Here is a 21,205-nt window from a genome sequence, read left to right as displayed (position 1 = left end):
GTTGCGAAGCGGATTGGGTCGAGCACGGGTCCTGGAGCGTCAGGATGACACGTGGCGCGACGCGGAACCATTGATCTGGGGTGCTGATTCGACGGCGCTAGAGGCGTCTGGAAGGAGAGTGTCTTCAAGCGGACAGGCAACTTCAACTAGCGCGTCCGGCGGTGATTCTGGTGGCGTTGGAAACGTTACGATGAGGAGAAGGCGATGGTGGCGGCAGTGACGAACCAAAGCATTGGGAAGAAGTCGAAAAGTGAAGACAAAGTACTGCCGGAGGAGACAAAATAAAGGAGCTAGAAACCATTTGTTTCTGAAAAAAAAATACCAAAGCTCTTGATACCATGTTAGAAACAAGAGACTAAACTAGAGAAAGGATTTGTGTATTATTCAGGTTGAGAAAAAGTACAATGTACAAGGGATATATATAGCTGCTAGAAGAATCAAAGTAATAAAGATATAGAATCCTACAATTAATATACAGATATGTTATATAAATACAAGTGATATTAATTGATCTAATTTGATTCTAATTATTCTCTTAACAAAAATATGGCATCTTATCAAAGTTATCTTGAAGAAAGTCACGTTGATCATGATCGTTATGATGATACATTCTTTTTATTGAATAATTGCCCAAAGTTGGAGAGAGACGCCAATATGGCATTATGCTATTTTCGAATATTCAAAGTGTGGCTCAAAGAGAAGGAGGAAAATGTGGGAAGCTAGGAGAGCAAGAAATCAAAGAATATGGTAGAGGAAAGCAATATCGGGTCGTATTTCAGGTTTATTAACAAAAATTATATCTAATTAATTTAAAATTAATTTTTTTTAACTTATTATTTATGTTGTTAAAAAAAACGTTGTTCTCCTATGGATGTTTGGTATTATTCCACCACCCTGCCATATTGATAAGACTCTTCATGTGCAGGGATGGCTGGAATGCCAAATAACCAAGTGCATATTCAGCTACTGGATGAAATGAAATGCCCAAATACATATTTGAACCGTTACTGTTTTATTTGACCAGTATAGTATTAATTATGAAATGAAGGGTTCAATTCATAATATATAACTATAATTGGATCAAACATTTTGATCTTTAATAACTTTTTATTATTTTAGAAGTCTTCGAAAGCGAATTAGTCTCTTTTCTTATAATTATATTTTTGAGAACTGTCGTCTTTCAAAACAACAAAGAAATCAATCTATACAAGAATAACTCTCAAAAATTTATGAATAATAAAATTTTATTAAAAATCAAAATATCCATTCTAAAATTTATTAAAAACCAACTTTAATATTTACTTATTCTTACTTCTAAAAGATAAGTAGAAAACCTAACTAAATAGTAATTATATCAATTGTCATAGTTTAATTAATAGTTATGTCTTTTAAAGACCAATTTGAAAGTTGAAACGTTTAAACTTTCAAAAACCAAATTGATATGCACTTAACTTTTTGATAACATTTTTACTTTAACCCTATCTTATAGGCTGCATTTAATTTTGAAGCAATAAAGTTTTACGTCAAGCAAAATACTTAACAAAATTATTATAACAACTTTTTAAATTACGCGCCTTCTTCTTCTACTAAATTCGCGCACACAATTTCTTCTTCTTCCCCCCCCCCCTCTCTTTTCTTTTACTTTTTCTTTTCGTTATCGTCATCACCAATAACACCAATATTTTGCAAATATTTTTATTAATTCTGATTTTCTCTGGTGCTATCATTAAATAATTTTAGTTTATTTCTTAATTTATTTCGGTTCATTTGTGTGTTAATTGAGATTCACTTGATGCTGCTAATAAGTATTGACTAAATTTTTTATTCCTTAAGTAATTTCAGTTTATTTCTTAATTTAATTTCAGTTCATTTGGATCCAGAAATAAATTCGATGTGTTTTTGTTAATGATAGAGTCTTTTTTACTATTTGTTCAAATCTGAACTAATTTCGGTTTATTTGTGTGCTAATTGAGATTCACTTGATGCTATTGATAAGTATTGACCAAATTTTTTATTCCTTAAGTAATTTTGGTTCATTTCTTAGTTTAAGAGGTTCATTTAGATTCAGAAATTAATTTGATGTGTTTTTATTGATTGAGTTTTTTTTTTATTGCTTGTTCAAATCTGAACCAATTGAATGGAATAGAGTGGAATCTAATGCAATTGAATAAAGTGATAATGAATAACTTCATTCTTCTTTGCTAAAAAAATTGGTCAATACTTATCAACAGTATTAAGTAAACCTCAATTATCGAATTCATTTCTGAATCCAAATGAACTTCAAATAAACTAAGAAATGAACTGAAATTACTTAAGAAATAAAAATTTTGGTCAATACTTATCAACAACATCAGGTAAATCTCAATTAACACATAAATGAACCAAAATTAATTCACAAATGAACCAAAATAAACTAAAAAATGAACCAAAATTATTTAATAATGACACCAGAGAAAATCAGAACCAATAAAGATATTAGCAAAATATTGGTGTTATTAGTGATAACGATACGAAAGAGAAAAAGAAGAAGACTGCTTGCACGAAGAAGGAAGAAGAAAGAAGAGGAAGATGATGAGGAAGAAAATACAGAGAAGACAAAGATAAAAAAATATATGTTTTACATTATTAAAGCGCACGTATGTATACACTAGTGTGATAAAAGTAGGTTTTATTGAGTTTAGACCAATTTGATTAGACTTGATTTCCAAAAATACTTGAATGTATAGTTGTACTTACTTTGAAATTAAGTCGTACAATACTTAAATTTTCTTTCACACAATTTATAAAGAAAAATAAAATAATAAAAATATAATTATAAAAAATTAATAAAAACAATTAAAAAAACAGATAAGTTATATCCTACTAGTGTCTTTCCAGGTCTCTTGCAAAGAACACTAGAACAGATACATTAGAATACAATATCCATGTTCATATCTCACTTTGCTAAACATAATTTTGTATTCCTCTCTCGGTGAAACAAACACAACCTTACATAACTCAAGACACAATAAATAAATATATAATATTAATAAAGAACATGAGTAAATCCACATTTTAAAAATATATCGTTAAACGTAGATATTATACATAAAAAATCGCATTATACATAGTTATTGATGGAAATGGGAATGACATTTCAAAGCATTATACTACTGCCTCCAAACAAACTACTACTCAACCAGAGAAAAATGTGCCTGTAAAAATTTGTAAACAATGAATTGTACAAGGTGTCAAAATTTGCCAGATTTTCTAGGCATGAATCAACCAGAGATCTAGGAGTAACATAGCAACGATCTTATATTTCCAGTTTCTGTAACAAGTCATGGCAACCGGTTCCCATCTTCACAGGCAAACCAAGACAAATTCTAGAAGACGGAGTGTCCAAGGTGTCAACCAGGCCATGAGAAGATGCTTCGACGATGAACTTGGAGGCCGTCTCAAAGCACATCTTGAGGAAAGGGGAAGTAGAGAATGCTATGCCCCCGGATCTGCTCATCGGACGATACTTACCAGCGAAAGTCATGAAATCGGCGATAAGCATCAAGTGCCGGATGTCTACGGATATCCCATAAGACTTGAAGACGTTTTTAACTTCCCTGATGATGGTCTCTCTGCCTGCTTCCACACCATAAGTCTTTAACATAGCATGAACATCATTGGAATAAATGTACCTTAAATCAAGATGATCTTCTAAGTCCCAAAATGTTTGAAAATTCACACCAGAAGTTTGAAGTGCTGCTATTTTTTCCAATTCGGCGGCAGGGATATCTTCCCTTGTACGGTGATCTTCGCCGTAGTAGATTACTCCACTTTCTTTGCATGTAACAGCCTTACATTGGCCAACCTTTCCATACTTCTGGATGCAAACCTTATTGGCTGTTTTCTGAGCAATCTGCATAAAATTAATTCAAAAATAAGTGAGCCTTTTTATGTTTGAAAGCAATGAGAAGGTAGAGAGATAACATACACTCATTTGTTAACCATCACTTGTCAACCAAACGAAGGTTACCATCTTCCCTCAACATCATTCATGCATTAATGTCTCTACAATATTTGCATGTCTAAGCTCAAATAACAATTTGACAAAATCTACAGCATATGCATCTTTTCTATAAAATTACCATAGCACCTTGCTAATATTTCCTAGTTGCAAGGGAATCAAACCTAGAATTGCAGAGCATACTGCATACAAGACTAGAATAACTACGTTGCTCTTTAGGCATAACCAAGGTAGAGAAATCAAGATTTACGTAAAATCCTAACAAGATTTATATCATAAAATCATCCAACCTAGTAGAAATTTGTAAAATCAGTTAACTCATTAAAATCAAAGAAATTAGTATACCTGAGCCAATAAAATATGTGGTTCGTGAGTAAATTGGAAGTGGATCTCAAAATGCATCCCTTTTGCTTCCACAAAAATTGATCTGTCATATTTCTTTCTTATTGGTCCAGATTTTTTCTTCTCTTTTTCACCACTAGATTTGGGCTTAGATTTCCGATCAATTTTTTCAGGAGGTGAGACATCCCCATCAGGCTCTGCCAGGTCTTCAAGTCCTTGAGAACCACGGGCATCAAGTTTGATGTTCTTATCATCCTCGTTATCACTTCCACCATAATCACCATCAGATACTTCTGATAACTCATTATCACGTGTCTCATCTTCAGGATCATCTTCATAATCAACCTCATCAGTAACTTGCTGTTTTCTCTTCTGTGCTTCAAAACCAAGATCCTCATCCCCTTCTGTGTCATCAGCCCCACCATCGTCATCGTCATCATCATTACTCCGGCCTTTCTTTGCAGTATCTGTTTCATTGCCGTCTACATCATCTGAGCTATTTGTGGTGGATTTCTCTGTCTTAAAATCTTTAATGCCACCAATTTTGGAAAGCAGTGCCACATGATTCTCAATGGCATCCTCCAACTCCCTCACAAAGAGAACTCTTAGTGTGTCCTCCCAATCTTCAACTGTTATATCCGTGTATTTCGGATAGTGTTTAGGTTTATATAGCTTCATCACAAGTTTATATACTCTGTAAATCTGACCATTACAAACAACTACTGGTACAACAGACACTTCCATACTTTCAATAATGTCAGCTACAGTTATTCTCTTCAACTTATCGGAAAGACAAATCGCATCTTCCCTGCAAGCAACAACTATGTCAAACATATGTATTGTAGTTTGTATAAGTATCTACACATAGAGAAAGCAAGGGGTGTTCAGAAACAAAACTACAAACAAATAGATTAGAGAACAGAAAGCAATGCCAGCATCTCACATTGATTTGCCAGGTCTCAAGGGGCATGTCATAAATGGAGTCAGTATATTTTCTGAGGCATTCATCACGATCTCTTGCAGACGCGGAATTCCAAGAGTCACATTCATTTCCCCTCGACCAGCAAGATGAAAAGTATTCAAGCTGCAGAATAAAAATGCAAAAAAATAAATAACAAGCACTGTTTACACCTTAAGTTTTGAAAAATAGTAGCTGGTAAAAGAACAGATGTACAGTTCCAATCCCACTAGCTCCCCTATGAGGCATAAAATTTAAATGTTTAACTTGTGAAGTTTTACTCTCTTAACATTTTACTGCAGTGAAAAACAGTAAACCAGCTTTTGATTACAAACTCCATACGCAAGTATAAAGCAGTTATTCTTATTAGTTCAGGCTATGATTTCAAAGATCCAGCAATTTATATGAAAAATAGTTCAAATTAAGCATATGCTGGGATACTATCTGCCACGTTAATAAAAATTGTTCCTTCCAAATTGCCATAAATTATCTGGTCATTTTACTTTAAATACAAAAAAAAATAGCAACAAGGCTCATCAAGAAGCATATTCTCTCAGAAAAAATAGGGTCTTACGTCATTTGTGTTGCTGGTTCCCCGACAGATTGAGAGGCTAAAACACCAACTGCCTCTCCTGGTTGCGCAAGGCTTGACACATACTTGTGCTCCATCAACTTCAAGAAATCTGATCGTTTCAATGAACTACGATTTCTCTTCTTTGAAGAAAAATTACAAATGAAGTTTTCAGCTTTTCCTTCAAGAGCATCAGGCAACTTGCTAATATAAGGACTGGATCTGTCAAGCTCACGGCAACAGTTGCTGTAAACCAGTTCATTATTCTGAAATTGGCACAATAAACAAAATATAAACAACATACAAATTGCATGCATTGTTTAGGATTTTCAAAAAAATAACAATAATAGCAGTAAAAAAGCAAGTCCATACAGTCGACAAGGCTTCAAATTTGGTAATAAAGCTTGTTTGATGGACATCTACGCCATCTTCTCCATAACGAAATTGAATAACTGAACCAGCTGCATCTCCATTACTGCGTATTTTTTTCTCAATATTCAACTGCAGTGTGGTTGGGTCTGAAATAACAAATATGCCACAAGTCACAGATTTTACATAGGAAAACTAACTGCACTAAGTAAATGTCAAGTAGCATAGGTATGCTGAACTATAAGTTGGATGCATGGACAATGTTGACTCGATCAAATCAAAATCAGATCCATTATTTATTTCATGAATCTTTTCTGTAAATAGAATTAATTATAATATCTTTTCCAATTTTAGTTTAACTTATTTTTAGGGATTTTATGATTAGAAATCTTTCCTTATTTTAGGCTAGTATATTTCCCATTTTCTAGTTATTTCTATTTCTGTAAATCCTCTATAAAGAGATGATTTCCTGTACATTTGAATATACATAATATTCAGACACTTCAAGTTGGTATCAGAGCAGAATCTCTGCACTGTGCCTCTGATTTATAGATATAGCTGACAGTTCCTCAGTCATTAATCATGAACAAAAGGAGAATACCACTCCTACTCCATCAGATTTAAAATCTGAGCAGCGGGTACTAGTTAGTGGTGACTCCCATTCAGTTCAGATCACCACATTTCGACTCAATGGGTCAAACTACCTTAGGTGGTCTCAATCAGTTCAGATGTACATTCGTGGAAGAGGAAAAATTGGATATCTCACCGGTGAGCGAAGCTAGCCTAACGTCACTGACACAATATAATGTGTGAGATACCGAAAATTCCATGGTGATGACATGACTGGTGAACTCAATGGAGGAGGATATCAGCAGTAACTATATGTACTATACCACTGCCAAAGAATTGTGGGATAGTGTCAAGGAGATGTACTCTGATCTTGGGAATAAATCCCAAATTTATGAACTTACTCTAAAAGCTAGAGAAATTCAACAAGGGAGTGACAACGTCACCAAATATTTCCACACATTGAAGCGGGTGTGGCAGGACCTTGACCACTTCAATAACTACAAGTGGATTTCAGCCGCTGATGCCAAACACCACCAACAAACAGTGGAAGAATGGAGGATATTTCAATTTCTTGCAGGCCTCAATGCGGAGCTAGATAAAGTTCGTGGCAGAATTATTGGAAGAGCAATCCTACCCTCAATTGGAGAAGTTTTTGCTGAGGTTAGAAGAGAAGAAACTCGTAGAGCTGTGATGATGGGAAAAGGCAAGACTGAACAGACTTTGGAGTCTAATGCACTCTTAGTGGCACCTGCTGCACTTAAAAGTTCATCAAATCAGAAGCATCCCTCCAATTTTTGGTGTGACCACTGCAATAAACCTCGTCACACTCGAGAAACCTGCTGGAAGATTCATGGGAAACCAGCACATCTTAAAAGCAGCAAATCTGCTCCCAAAATACGTGCTACCCCAACTGCTCATGAGGCTGAAAGTTCATCCTTGAGTAAGGAACAGGTTGAGCAGCTCGTAAGGCTGTTAAATTACAGTTCTTTATCTAGTACTCCTAGTGGTTCTTTGGCTCAAACAGGTAATTTTAGTATTCCTATGTCCCTTAACTGCACCTCAAACTTGAATGCACCATGGATTGTCGATTCAGGTGCATCTGACCATATGACCAGCCTCTCTCCTTTATTTAAAACATATTCTCCTTCTTTTAAAAATGAGAAAATTAGAATTGCTGATGGTAGTTTTTCATCCATTGCTGGAAAAGGTACCATTAAGTTGTCCAAAAACATTGACCTAAGAAATGTCCTACATGTACCAAAGCTTTCCTGTAATCTTCTTTCTATTAGTAAAATCTGCAAGGATTCCAATTGTGCTGTGACATTCTTTGACACTCATGGTATTTTTCAGGATCGGACTTCGGGGAAGATGATTGGCAGTGCTAAGATGATGGACGGGCTCTATCATTTTGAGGATATTTCGGAAGATAAAGTAGCTCAAGGATTTAGTGGTATTAGTTCTATGCCTATAAAGGACCAAATAATGCTCTGGCACAATAGACTAGGACACCCTAATTTTCCATATCTCAAACATTTGTTTCCAAGTTTGTTTAAGAATATTGATTCTTCCTTACTTAAATGTGAAAGTTGTATTCGTGCAAAGAGTTATAGAATTCTTTATTACTCTCAACCTTATCATGTATCTAAACCTTTTCAATTGATTCATAGTGATGTATGGGGTCCATCGAAAATAACAACTCAATTTGGTAAGAAATGGTTTGTGACTTTTATCGATGACCACACGAGACTATGTTGGATCTATCTCATGCATGAAAAATCTGAGGTTTCTAAAATTTTTCAGTATTTTTCAAAATTGGTAGAAACTCAATTTGACACAAAAATTTCAATATTAAGAAGTGATAATTGTACTGAATTCTTTAACAAAAATCTTGGTGAATTTCTTCAAAAAAAAGGTATTCAACATCAATCTACATGCCCCAATACACCCCAACAAAATGGCATTGCTGAAAGGAAGAATAAACATCTTCTTGAAGTAGCACGTGACATTATGTTTGAGGGTAATGTTCCAAAGTATTTATGGGGAGATGCTGTCCTAACAGCAGCCTATCTCATAAATCGAATGCCTACGCGTGTGTTAAATTACTGCACACCGTTGGATATTTTCAAAAAGAATTTTCTAGCATATAGGTTGCATTCTGATTTACCTTTAAAAGTATTTGGTTGTACTGTATTTTTGCATACACATTCCCCCCGAAGTAAACTTGATCCAAGGGCTGAAAAATGCATCTTTATTGGCTATTCCCCAAGTCAAAAGGGTTATAAATGTTTCAATCCACACACAAGGAAATGTCATGTAAGCATGGATGTTACTTTTTTGGAACATGAAACATTTTTTCAGAAAAAATTTCTTCAGGGGGAGTGTTTAAGTGAAGGAAATTTTTTGCATGAACCTTTACCCACTCCTATCTTACATATTGAGGATACAACTTTCACTGATCAAACAAATTCTAAAATAATTACCAAAAAAGATGTGGAAATCAATTCTGAAATTGTGCCAGAATTAGTTGGAACACAAACAGAAAAAGAAATACCACAATCAGAAAAGGAGCTTCGATGTTATGTTCGAAAATATCCCAAGAAGAATAGAGACCAGCCCATCATCTCTGCACCAACCCAATCTGAAAACCCGGAAGACGGCCCAACTATAGTACCTGAGGATCTTCCAGGTAAATCTGATATTGCTATTTCTAATAATAATTTGCCAATAGCCCTTAGGAAAGAAACCAGAACCTGCACAAAAAAGGTACTCAAAACCAGCACCAACCATCCTATTTCCAATTATGTCTCTTACCAAAATCTCTCTCAAAAACATCGAGCTTTTACTTCTAAAATTACAAATCTGTTTGAGCCTAGGAATATAGAGGAAGCACTAGATGATCCCAATTGGAAATTAGCAGTGATGGAAGAGTGGCATGCACTCAAGAAGAATGAAATTTGGGAGATTGTAGATCTTCCACAGAATACAAAATTGGTTGGCTGCAGGTGGGTTTTCAACATCAAGTGCAATGCTGATGGAAGCATAGAGAGGTATAAGGCTAGGTTAGTAGCTAGGGGATTTACACAAACCTATGTAGATTATCGAGAGACATTTGCTCCAGTTGCTAAACTCAACCCTGTGCGGATTCTTATCTCTTGCTGCGAATTACAATTGGCCTTTACATCAATTGGAGGTAAAGAATGCTTTCTTGAATGGGGAGCTAGAGGAAGAGGTGTTCATGAAACTTCCACCTGGATTTGAGGCTGAACTAGGGAGGAATAAAGTGTGCAAACTAAAGAAATCTCTCTATGGATTGAAACAATCCCCAAGAGCTTGGTTTGAACGACTTGGAATGGTGGTGAAGGGACTTGGTTATACTCAAAGCCAAGCTGACCATACACTTTTCTATAAACATTCAGCGGTTAATAAAATTGCCATCTTAATTGTATATGTGGATGACATTATTCTGACAGGTGATGATAGCTTGGAGCTAAAAGACTTGAAAGAAAAGCTTGCTAAAGCTTTTGAAATCAAAGAACTTGGCTCATTAAAATACTTCATTGGAATTGAATTTGCAAGGTCTAAGGAAGGCATTCTTATGAACCAACGAAAGTACATCATAGATCTTTTAAAAGAGACAGGATTACTTGGTTGTAAAGCTGCTGAAACACCTATAGAGCCTAACTTAAAATTGAAGCCAGCTGAACCAGAAAGTGTAATGGACAAAGGGAGATATCAGCGCTTAGTGGGGAGGCTAATCTATTTATCCCATACATGTCCGGATATAGCCTTTGCTGTGAGCATGGTAAGCCAGTTTATGCATTCACCTGGCCGAGAACACATGGATGCTGTCTTTAGAATCCTAAGGTACTTGAAGGGGTCGCCTGAGAAAGGGTTACTCTACAAAAACTATGGACATCTTCAAGTAGAAACCTATACAGATGCAGATTGGGCTGAGAATGTCATGGATAGAAGGTCAACATCTGGGTATTGCACCTTTGTTGGAGGAAACCTGGTTAGTTGGAGGAGTAAAAAGCAGTGTGTTGTGGCACAAAGTAGTGCAGAAGCTGAGTTTAGAGCAGTGGCTCATGGAATATGTGAAGCACTATGGGTAGAGAAAATCCTACAAGAACTAAAGGTTCCCATTTCTCCACCAATGAGGTTGTATTGTGACAACAAATCTGCAATTTCTATTGCCCATAATCCAGTTCTGCATGATAGAACTAAACATGTTGAAGTTGACAAGCATTTTATAAAGGAAAAGATTGAGAGAGGACAGATTTGTATCCCATATGTTCCGACCACTGAACAATTGGCAGATGTTCTAACTAAAGGTTTATCCAAGAAAACCTTTGATAGCATAATAAGCAAGCTGTCAATGAAGGATATCTTCAAGCCAGCTTGAAGGGGAGTGTTGACTAGATCAAATCAAAATCAAATCCATTGACTAAATCAAATCAAAATCAGATCCATAATTTATTTCATGAATCTTTTCTGTAAATAGAATTAATTATAATATCCTTTCCAGTTTTAGTTTAGCTTATTTTTAGGGATTTTATGATTGGAAATCTTTCCTTATTTTAGGCTAGTATATTTCCCATTTTCTAGTTATTTCTATTTCTGTAAATCCTCTATAAAGAGATGATTTCCTATACATTTGAATATACATAATATTCAGACACTTCAAGTGACAATTATATATTTGACCAATATATATATATATGGTAGCGTAGAAGAAATGCATACCAAAATTTTATTTGGTTTGAAATATGCTTTAACCGGAGTATCTATGAAACAATACTAGCTATAGATTCTGTGTGCTCAGGAAAAACATCCATATTAGATAGGAGAAATTAATTATCTTAGGATAGTAGAGTTACTACCAAAGTTTACTTAGTATTCTATTTTCACATCATAAGTCATTTAATAAATTAGATAGGAGTCATATATAAGTAGAACATAGAAAGCTAGCAAATTAAGCAATGTTACTACATCAGGAAATGGTATTTTATTTTATAATCATATGGTTTGCAGCAGAAACCAAATTTAAGAATATTACCTATATTATCACCTTCCATGACTCCGACAAATTCCCGATGAACAATGTCACCAATTTCCTCGCAGCTTTTGAGTTGATTCATTCTTTCACCATCCTTTCTTTCTGTTATCAGTAGATCATCAACTCCACATGTGAACCCGTGCATCTGAAAAACAGAAAAATATAATAGAATATTGAGGATAGATAAATCAATAAAATAACCCAAGATTATATATTAACTCATTGGCAGCTAACCTGCAAGAAGTTTGTGAATAAACGACTAAACGCTGAAAGAAGGTTTCCCGCAATGTTTGAGCCATAAAGTTCTTGTACTGTATGTACTATACCATAGTCACCAAATTGAGCCTTATCAACCACGCCGCACACCAAATCATTTCTATATATCAACAATTTATCCTCATCAGGCTCGACCTTCATCTTACTTGACTTCTCAGTGGTTCGTCCTTTAGTGTTTCCGTTTCGAGTCTTGAAAAAATTAGCTGGTATTTTCGCATTCTTCTCAACTGTAAATGGTGGGGAACCTCTAGTGACATAGTATAACAATGCACTAATGACCTGCAATATAGCAGAAACTAAATTCACTTACAAAAATTAAGGTCCTAATATAAAGAAGCAAATCTTGAATCATAGCTCAGTAGAAAAGTAATGGTATGTAGCACACAATCCAGTTTTTCACATACTAAGAAATCAAAACTACCAAGAAAGAACAGAATTGACAAAACGAAAAGGATCCAGAAAATTTATCAAGAAAATAATTGTTAGATATTAGATAAACATCCAGCAATATCTCCATAGTATCTTTAGAATAGAATAAGTATCTTAGATCTCTAAGAATAATTTATCTATTTCTTTATAGTTCATGATTTCTCTATATTAAATTAATAGAGTATGATATTAGCACTCGTCATAAAATAGCTGATGTATCTTCTGAATCGCAGCATCTTACATCGAATTCAGCCGCGCATTCACTCCTCTCCTGTTATTCTATCCTCGAAATTTCAATATAGTATCTGAGCAGCAGCACCTTCCAAATCATGTCCCATCACTATTCTATTTCCAAGTTAACCAGAACTTCAGACTCTTAATAATATGACAACTTTCATCCTACTATTACCGTAAGTTGACCAGAATTTGATGCTCTATTTAAATAATATGCCAAATTTCATCCTAGTATTACTGTAGCCAATCATGTCTTACAGATCTTTTGTTCACAATCACAACTGTTATTTCTCTCTCTCTCTCTAGTGGGTCTAATGTACCACAACACTACAGCATGCCCTTAAATCACATCACCATCAATATTCTTCAACACAGCACCCGGAGCTACTCCTTAGAAACTACCCAAATTTTCTTCTCTTTTTTTTTGTGACAAAACCTGCTACCACACTTATAATCATTTTTGCATTCCCTGATCATCTACAGACAAAAATCACATCTAGTTTCCTTCCTGCATTTTGTGACTTTTGATATTTGATTAAATCTGTCTATCAATACAACATGTTCTATGGAGTACTTATGGAGGAGAAAGGCTAAAGGAATTTTTAATGACATTCTTTCCAATGCCAAGGATAAGAGGCCCTTCATATAATAGCAAAAAAGCCAAAAAACGAACCAAATGATAGTATACCTGCTTTCCTGTCCAAAGGGGCTCTGGCTTCCATATGGCTGGAGGAAACAAAAACATTTCACTCTCGGAAGTTGATGTGAAAACTTTCTGCCCAGGTTTTGCATAGAAAGATCCCACCATAGGCATGGATACACCAGAACTGTAGAGAAGTTGATTGAATGCTTCACAGCTTAAAAATGTATCCTTTTTTGTTAGAAGGGCAGCACTTACAATATGATCCTGCAAATTTATTTAAAAGGCAGAGAGAAAAAATTCAGTATATAAAAAAAATAAAAAATAAATAATAATAACAAAGGCTGTCTATGCAGTTAACATGTTAATTATTTATGCAAATAGAGGGGTGAGGATCAGATTGCTTCCAATCCGTTTAGCAATTCATGCAGTGTGCATGTAATTCTTCAATCCATAATGTTGGGATCTTCATTAAACTGCCACCTTTCTAAATTATTTATGCAAATACCTGAATCAAGGCTCTTATTGGATCACCACTGGTAGGCTTCACATATTGGTTGTTGGCATTTACAATATTGTAAGCTTCAGCACGGGAAATTTCATCTTGTGGAAAATGCACATTAATCTCGTCACCGTCAAAATCAGCATTGTAAGTACTGAAATAATAAGGAATCGAGGGAAAAGTTATTGACTGCATCAAAGTAAATTCTAAGGATACTTATTCATTTGAGTTATCAGAGAGTCAAAATGTACCCAATAATAATAATTTATTCCACAAGCACACCAAGCTTAAGCCTAAAATAAAATATTACCTACAGTTCGCATAGTGCATACGCACTGTTTTCTCCCCCTTCAGAACACGAACTATATGCGCCATTATACTAGGTTTATGAAGTGTAGGCTGCAACGGAATATATAGTTCAATTCAAACCAGAAGGTAAACACTGGCAATGTTTATATCACATCTCTGATCAATATTGTCTTCACAAACCAGCATATTTACCAAGTCATGGAATCAGAACAATTATGGTTAACTTAAAATTGAATATAGTTAAATATACCCAATTAGCAGTTCTAAATAGTATATGATAATATTCAATCACCATACATCGGGTGTAATTATTTGATTTTCTTTTCTTGTATGATTAAAAGAAAAGAATTTCCAATTAGGGGAATAAAATACATTAACATTATAAGGCTTGGTTTGGTAAAACTTTTTGAAGATGTGTTTGTGCTTTCGAAAAGCACAAGATCCTCGTTTTGTCTTTTAAAAGATATGGGTACTTTTGAAAGCACCTAAAGTGAAACTTTTTAAAGTTGGCTTGTGCTTATCAACATCAAAAATCTAATATAACTTCATATATTAGTAAATTTCCAAATTAACTCTTACATTTATATCTATTGTGGTATTTTTAAATTTTACCAAACACAATGGTTGTTATTTGTGCTTATTGAAAATCATTTTTAATTTATTTACTAAATATAAATGTTACAACTTTTAGAAAGCTATATTTTAAAAGCTAGCTTTGATAAGCTACCTTTAAAAAGTAAAAGTTTTACCAAACCAAACTTAAATGTGCTAACAAAACACCATATAATAAGATTATAAGATAATGAAGTACCTGTCTGTTGACAAGCACAACATCACCATCCTTCAAGTGGCGATACACAATTTTTCCTTCAAATTCTTGATCGCATATCTTTCCATTATGCATGATAACCCCTCTTGATGATGGTAATTTCCTTGATGTCAAAGCAAGCAACTTCCCTTTTGGTGGAAGCTTTACTATTGATGATTTATCGCCATAATGTGTGGCACCTGGATGGATTTCTGGACCATTAAGAATAGCATTCCTTAACTTCATTACATTCCAAGGAGTAACTCTCTGTACGTTACCAAGGGCAGAAAACAAAATGAGATACTCAGAGCTTAGATGATGTGACTTTCCATAGCTAGTAGTTTCGTATTCCATGCAACTTATCAAGGGAAAAAAACATAATGACATACTCATCTTTGAAGATGTGATTTTTCATAGCCAGTGATATCATCAAGTTATCAAGGGCAGAAAACAAAATGACATACTCGTCTTAGAAGATGTGATTTTCCATAGTTAGTAATATCACATTCCATGCACAGTCCAAACATAAACTTAGACATCGGAAATCATCAATGCTATCAACTGCTTATCAACATTCAGTCATTTACAATATCCTACAGATTGTTTGATTTCCTTAATAAACCCTAAACATTTCACTTCACAATAGAGAAATTTCCCATCCTATGTTCCTAATTCTCTGATATAATAAGGAGGCCAAGATTTCACACTTCAATGTACAAATTATTTGCAGCAGAATACTTATTTTTCAATTTTGTATAGTTTTCTTCAAATTACATAGGCTGCATCAGATAAAAAGTGATTTGTCTATAAAATAACTGCATGTAAATAGCATAGACAGAAAATTAACTAAATAAAGATGCAATGTCAATACCAGAATATATTAGCTTTTATTAGATCTGTAAGTAAATGTTTTGAAGGTATGAAATATGCAGAATGCTAAACTGAACAGACAAAATTCTTAACAGAAATGCAAATGAAGAACATAACTTACATGCATATTGGGTAATACAAAATTATAATTCTCACCTCAGGATATGTTAACCTTAGAGCAAAATATGGGGGAATCCCAATTTCATTCACTGCTAAATAAGGATCCGGTGATATGACAGAGCGGCATGCAAAATTAACCCTCTTTCCCATCATTTTCTGGCGGAAGAGGCCTTCCTTCTTCTCCAACAACTGAATAATTCCATTACTTGCATCTCTTTGGCCTAGACCAATCAAGAAGTAATAGAAAATCATGTGTAACCATCAATAGCAAGAGAAATAAAAATATTTACATATTGACATGTTTATGAAGTAATCCACATTCAGCATAGCCTGGTACAAACTACCAAGGACTGCACCCTTCATTTCAGTCACATAATGTAGTCATGTTGGGTATTACCATATATTGTGCACATATTGTTCTTTGTCCTCTTTAAATATTCACGAGAAAAAGAAGAGAGTGCTCAACAGACATTTTATCACAAAGAAATTTATAAAATATATTACTCAACTACACCCAGGTCTGCATGTTACTACTAAAAAAAGAAAACAAAACAAAACCAGCATAAATTCTCACCAGAAGTGCTACTGTTAAAGAGCACATTTACAGATTGCTGAAGTTCCATCCACCTGGCTAAAACCATCGAGGGATCCTTCTTGTTTAGATGGGCATCCCCTAATCTTATGTTAGACTGCAGAATCTTACTCAACAAAACAGTATGAGCATGCTCCGATACCTACAAACACAATTGCCCAAGTCAATAAGGTGAATGTAGAATAAAAAAGATAGTCAAGTATTCACAAAACAATGAAAGGACTAAAAAGTAGTTATACTTTGAATGTCAGCAATTTACAAGCCTCATCCCACTAAATGAGATTAGCTACATTGAAAGGGTAAGTGTGTTCTTGTGATAAACCAAGAAAGAAACTGGATTTGCATTTCATCCTTATATCCTCCCTTCACATGACCTTTACATCCTGCTGGCTTCCTTTCCTAAGAATGGCCCGCATGAGTCATGATAGAATTTTCTAACAAAAAGCCTTCATATCCAATCTATATATATCTGCTAACAATTTCATAAGTACATTTTTCCTACATTTATATCCCACAACAGTTTCAAATTCAGAATACTTCCCTAAACCAATACCTTGCATTGACAAACTTTGGAAATATTCCACACTCCACAATAGAGGCAAGAACATGGAGTACAAACAAAGAAGATAGAAAAATAGTACAAATCGTTAACAGTCTTTATTTATTATTCACACTTACCATATCACCTCCTTTAGTGGGAGGGCGGAATTTGATTGGTGGAACAAAAATATTCTCAAGAAAGAACATTGAGTGCCCTGCTTTCTTTCCATATCCCTGACCTTGAATATCATTAATATAGGAACAGAGTCGAGCCTCATTTTTCCACAAAAGTTCTAACGTCATTTTAACCTGTAATTTGAATAGAATTAATATATGATTCTAAATTTTCCAACAGCATGTGAAACTTTTCAGTGTCCAGCTGACACTTTACATTGAGGTTAATTCAATATTTGGAAGAAACTAACTTGCGATGGTAACAAAGCACCAGAAAGTCGATTTTGCTCAGCAAGCTTGCAAGACAACTTGTGCCTTTTTGCATCACTTTTCTTGGTCCCAGCAGAGTTGATATCTTCTTCATATGTTGTATCCCTGTCATCGGTTATAGTCTCACTTGCCAAGATTGTATCATCAGAATTTATGACATTTGCTCTAGCATCAGCAGCTGACAGACCATCCTAGATACATTATCCAAAAACCCAAAATGGTGAAGGGTTTTGCAAGAATTAGTAAAGCATGTGGATTGTTGAAACACCCACAAGAATGAACCTGTGGAAATAACATACTGTCCTCCGGAAAGAAGAAAAAATAATAAAAAGTTGAAAATTCACCATTAAATTCTATGATTTTCTACTTCTCCTATTTAAAACTGCCAGCAACAAAAAAAAAATAGTGGGGGGAGCATGAAAGGTGCACACAGCACAATTGCAAACATGACGAATACTGTGCATAGAAAACAGAACAAATATGCATAGCAGCAAGCAGTCATTCAGAACTTGAAAAATAAACCATTATAAATTCAGAATGCATCTTTCTATCATAAGACTCGAGGATGTTAGAGCAAGCTGTTAGGGACTTGGGTATTATAGGGTGCCCAAAGTCCCACTACGGGTAGTATGGGATGCTTGACGTTGTATATAAGGAGAGTGATTCTTCCTCCTTATTAGCTAGCTTTTAAGGTGTGGTTCCCCACTTTCCTTAGATACTTAAGCAAGCTCAAAATTAAAAAGTATGGCCTAAATATGTTAAAAGACTAGAATATTAAAGCAAGCTCAAAATAAAAAGTAGCCCAAAATATTAAAGATTGTTTAAAAGAAATCAAGTGAACAGGAAACTGCAACCAAAACATACAAGGTGAAAAGAGAAATTGAGTCAAAAGAATGATAAATGCCTTCCACCAAAAAAAAAAAGAGATTAACAACCCATGTAGGCATTTACAATGTAGATATACAAAAGAAGAATGTGTGTGTGTGTGTGTGTGTGTGTGTGAGAGAGAGAGAGAGAGAGAGAGAGAGAGCTGTAAGAAACTCAAATCAAGCTCTGTAAATTACCAGTACTAGCATATACAAGATATAGCATTTAAATCTTTATGATACTTTAATATCAGAAAGCAATTTTAAGTGAAATTTAAGAATTTACCGTACGGAACCATCCAAAGGTTGGTTGGCTAATTTTAGGATTATTGGAACCACACTGTTGACATTTTTTAGAAGACTTCTTCAAAAACTTCTGTACAATAGAAATTGCCTCTTCGAACTGCAGCGAGGTCCAACTTTCTCCCTGCTGTTCAGAGCTACAAGACTGGCTTTTATCATCATCATCACTTTGATACATGGATTCATCTTTATTAATTGAATCCAATCTTTTTGCCCCAATGATATCCCCTTTCATAATAAGCTCCAACTGGGAACTACATTTTTCCACCTTGCAGCAACAGAAGACCATATGAATAGTGACCAACAAATGCTTAAAATCATGAGCTTATGGAGAATATATTTACCAGTTCTTTATTAGCCCTAAAATGACAGCAAGTGAAACAAGTTCTTTGTAGAATATTTCTAAGAAGACTGATCATCAAGGGGTTGTAGACAGGGGAAACAAGCTCTATACGACCAAAATGACCTGGACAAAGGTGATACAATTGACCACATGTTTTACAACTGCATCAAAGAAAAAGAGAGATCTCAATCATCCACCTCGAGAAAACTTCGTGCAATACCAATAAAATATCAAATTAAGATCTATTGATAACAGGAAATAATTTCTGCTTCAATTTGTCTCATCTCCACAGTCCACAGAGCTATATCAAAAGAACCAACTTGGCTGATTCAAAAGAGTAAGATATGAAATTTCCATCAAAATGTAAACCTGTTAGGTATCATTAACAAGAATACAAGTTTTGAAGAAGTCCTCTAAAGAAAACCAAAACTTTTCAAGAATAAAATAATTTCTTGTATGCAGACTGTAGCCGAAACAATTCAAAGGATAAAAGATAAAAAATAAATAAAAATAAACAAAGGATGAAACAAGAGAAACCAAAACTTTAAAAATATAATAATAAAATAAAATAAAACAAAAACTAATTAACCAAGAATGAAGCCTTCTCCAAAAAATAGGATTTGACAAGCATGGATGTCCAACAAAGCACCACCACTAAAACTTAAACCCAGCAAATCACTACTACTACTACTAAGCCCTCTCCAGAATAGGATTTGACAGGCATGGACGCCCAGGAAAGCACCACCACTAAACCCTAAACCCAGAAAAGCACCTAGCACCTAGTAGTAGTAGTAGTAGTAGTAGCAATAATAATAATCCATCTATACCAATATATAAAGGGTAATGGAGTACTTAGGTTGGTGTACTTGGATTGTTCTCTTTGATCTCTCACTCATATTTTCATGTCTTTCTCTTACTAAATGAAAAAAAGGAATTTTTCTTCGTATGTAGGATTTAAACCATGAAATTAAAGACCTTGTCATATTGGCTAACCTCAGGGTGATTACCATTTATTTAACACATTAACAATGACATAAATAAAAATAAAGAGCAGATTAATAGTCACTTCACTTCCCCCTAGTAGTAGTAGTAGTAATAATAATAATAATAATAATAATAATAATCAGAATATGCTTTATTAAAAAAAAAAAAAAAACATACGGCAATTTCTCTTCGGATGGACCCAAAGCTGGATCATATAAACCACCAGGAGCGGGGACACCGATAGTATCAAGCAAGTTAGCGTTTGTAATCTTGACGCGGCTGTTCTTCTTCACCTCTTCATCCGTGTAGAAACTGAACACAACCTCATCAACAGAATTCGAAGCACCCTTAAAAATAACATAGGTTAAGATTTTTAAGTGACTGTGACAAAAGTAGATAGAAAGAAAGAAGAGGTTGTGGAGTACCTCGATCGAGAGAACCATGGCTTGCCTTTTGTCGTTGCGTTAAGTGAAGAGAGAGACCAAGAGTGGAAGAGTTACGAAGGAGGTGGGAGTGAAAGTGAAACGACGACGTTTAAGTGAGAGGAATTAGTAGCAGTGTTGAAAAGAAGGAAGGGAGGGAGGCGCTGGGAAGCAGAACCTAAACAGAAAGAAGGCGGTAAAACGGAGAGCTTAAGTATGGTTAGGACTTAGGGTTCGGGTTCCGAATGGAGCAACCGAATACCCGACCCAAACTTATTTCAATGTTCTGTTCAACCGAGCACTTTAATCTATTGGTCCGAAAACTGGTCTAATTATAATAGGAAAAAAAATTACTCTCTAACTTACTATTACCAAGATTTAATTAATAATTATTAAAACAAATTAATTTTTAATAAAAAATAAATTATATTAATATTAAAAGATAAAGTTGAGGTATAAGCATAAAACTAATAGAGCATACAAAATAGGAGTACGGTTTAATCTAGCTTTGAAAATAAAAGGTACTATTCAAAATGGTTTTTAAAGGTTAAAAAAGAGAGAATTATATTGAATAAAAATAGTAGAATACACATGAATCTTCATATTGAATATAAATACAAATACAAATATAAATATAAATAAATTTTTATTTTTTTG

General features: G+C 34.5%; 1 protein-coding gene across 1 annotated transcript; it reads right to left on the bottom strand.

Moving 5' to 3' along the window:
- LOC107625463 (DNA-directed RNA polymerase I subunit 1) lies at positions 3,032 to 20,744 on the bottom strand. The gene is made up of 19 exons (XM_016328106.2): positions 20,552 to 20,744; positions 20,304 to 20,473; positions 19,144 to 19,303; positions 18,783 to 19,067; positions 17,612 to 17,821; positions 17,325 to 17,495; positions 16,629 to 16,788; positions 16,091 to 16,275; positions 15,068 to 15,331; positions 14,258 to 14,346; positions 13,954 to 14,101; positions 13,494 to 13,712; positions 12,101 to 12,421; positions 11,867 to 12,011; positions 6,244 to 6,389; positions 5,875 to 6,137; positions 5,286 to 5,426; positions 4,346 to 5,150; positions 3,032 to 3,892 (listed from the first exon to the last, which is right to left on the bottom strand). Exons 1-19 carry the CDS (start codon positions 20,567 to 20,569, stop codon positions 3,296 to 3,298), a joined length of 4,497 nt encoding a protein of 1,498 aa, XP_016183592.1. The 5' UTR covers positions 20,570 to 20,744; the 3' UTR covers positions 3,032 to 3,295.

The sequence above is a fragment of the Arachis ipaensis genome, chromosome B02 (assembly GCF_000816755.2).
Source record: "Arachis ipaensis cultivar K30076 chromosome B02, Araip1.1, whole genome shotgun sequence".
In the NCBI taxonomy this organism is placed as follows: Eukaryota; Viridiplantae; Streptophyta; class Magnoliopsida; order Fabales; family Fabaceae; genus Arachis; species Arachis ipaensis.
This window is presented reverse-complemented; position numbering and strand designations above follow the sequence as displayed.

Coding starts and splice junctions, on each gene's coding strand:
- LOC107625463 (XM_016328106.2), bottom strand. Junction 6,138..6,243: donor AATTTGAAGCCTTGTCGACT/GTATGGACTTGC, acceptor TGCCAATTTCAG/AATAATGAACTGGTTTACAG. Junction 5,427..5,874: donor GAACCAGCAACACAAATGAC/GTAAGACCCTAT, acceptor TTTATTCTGCAG/CTTGAATACTTTTCATCTTG.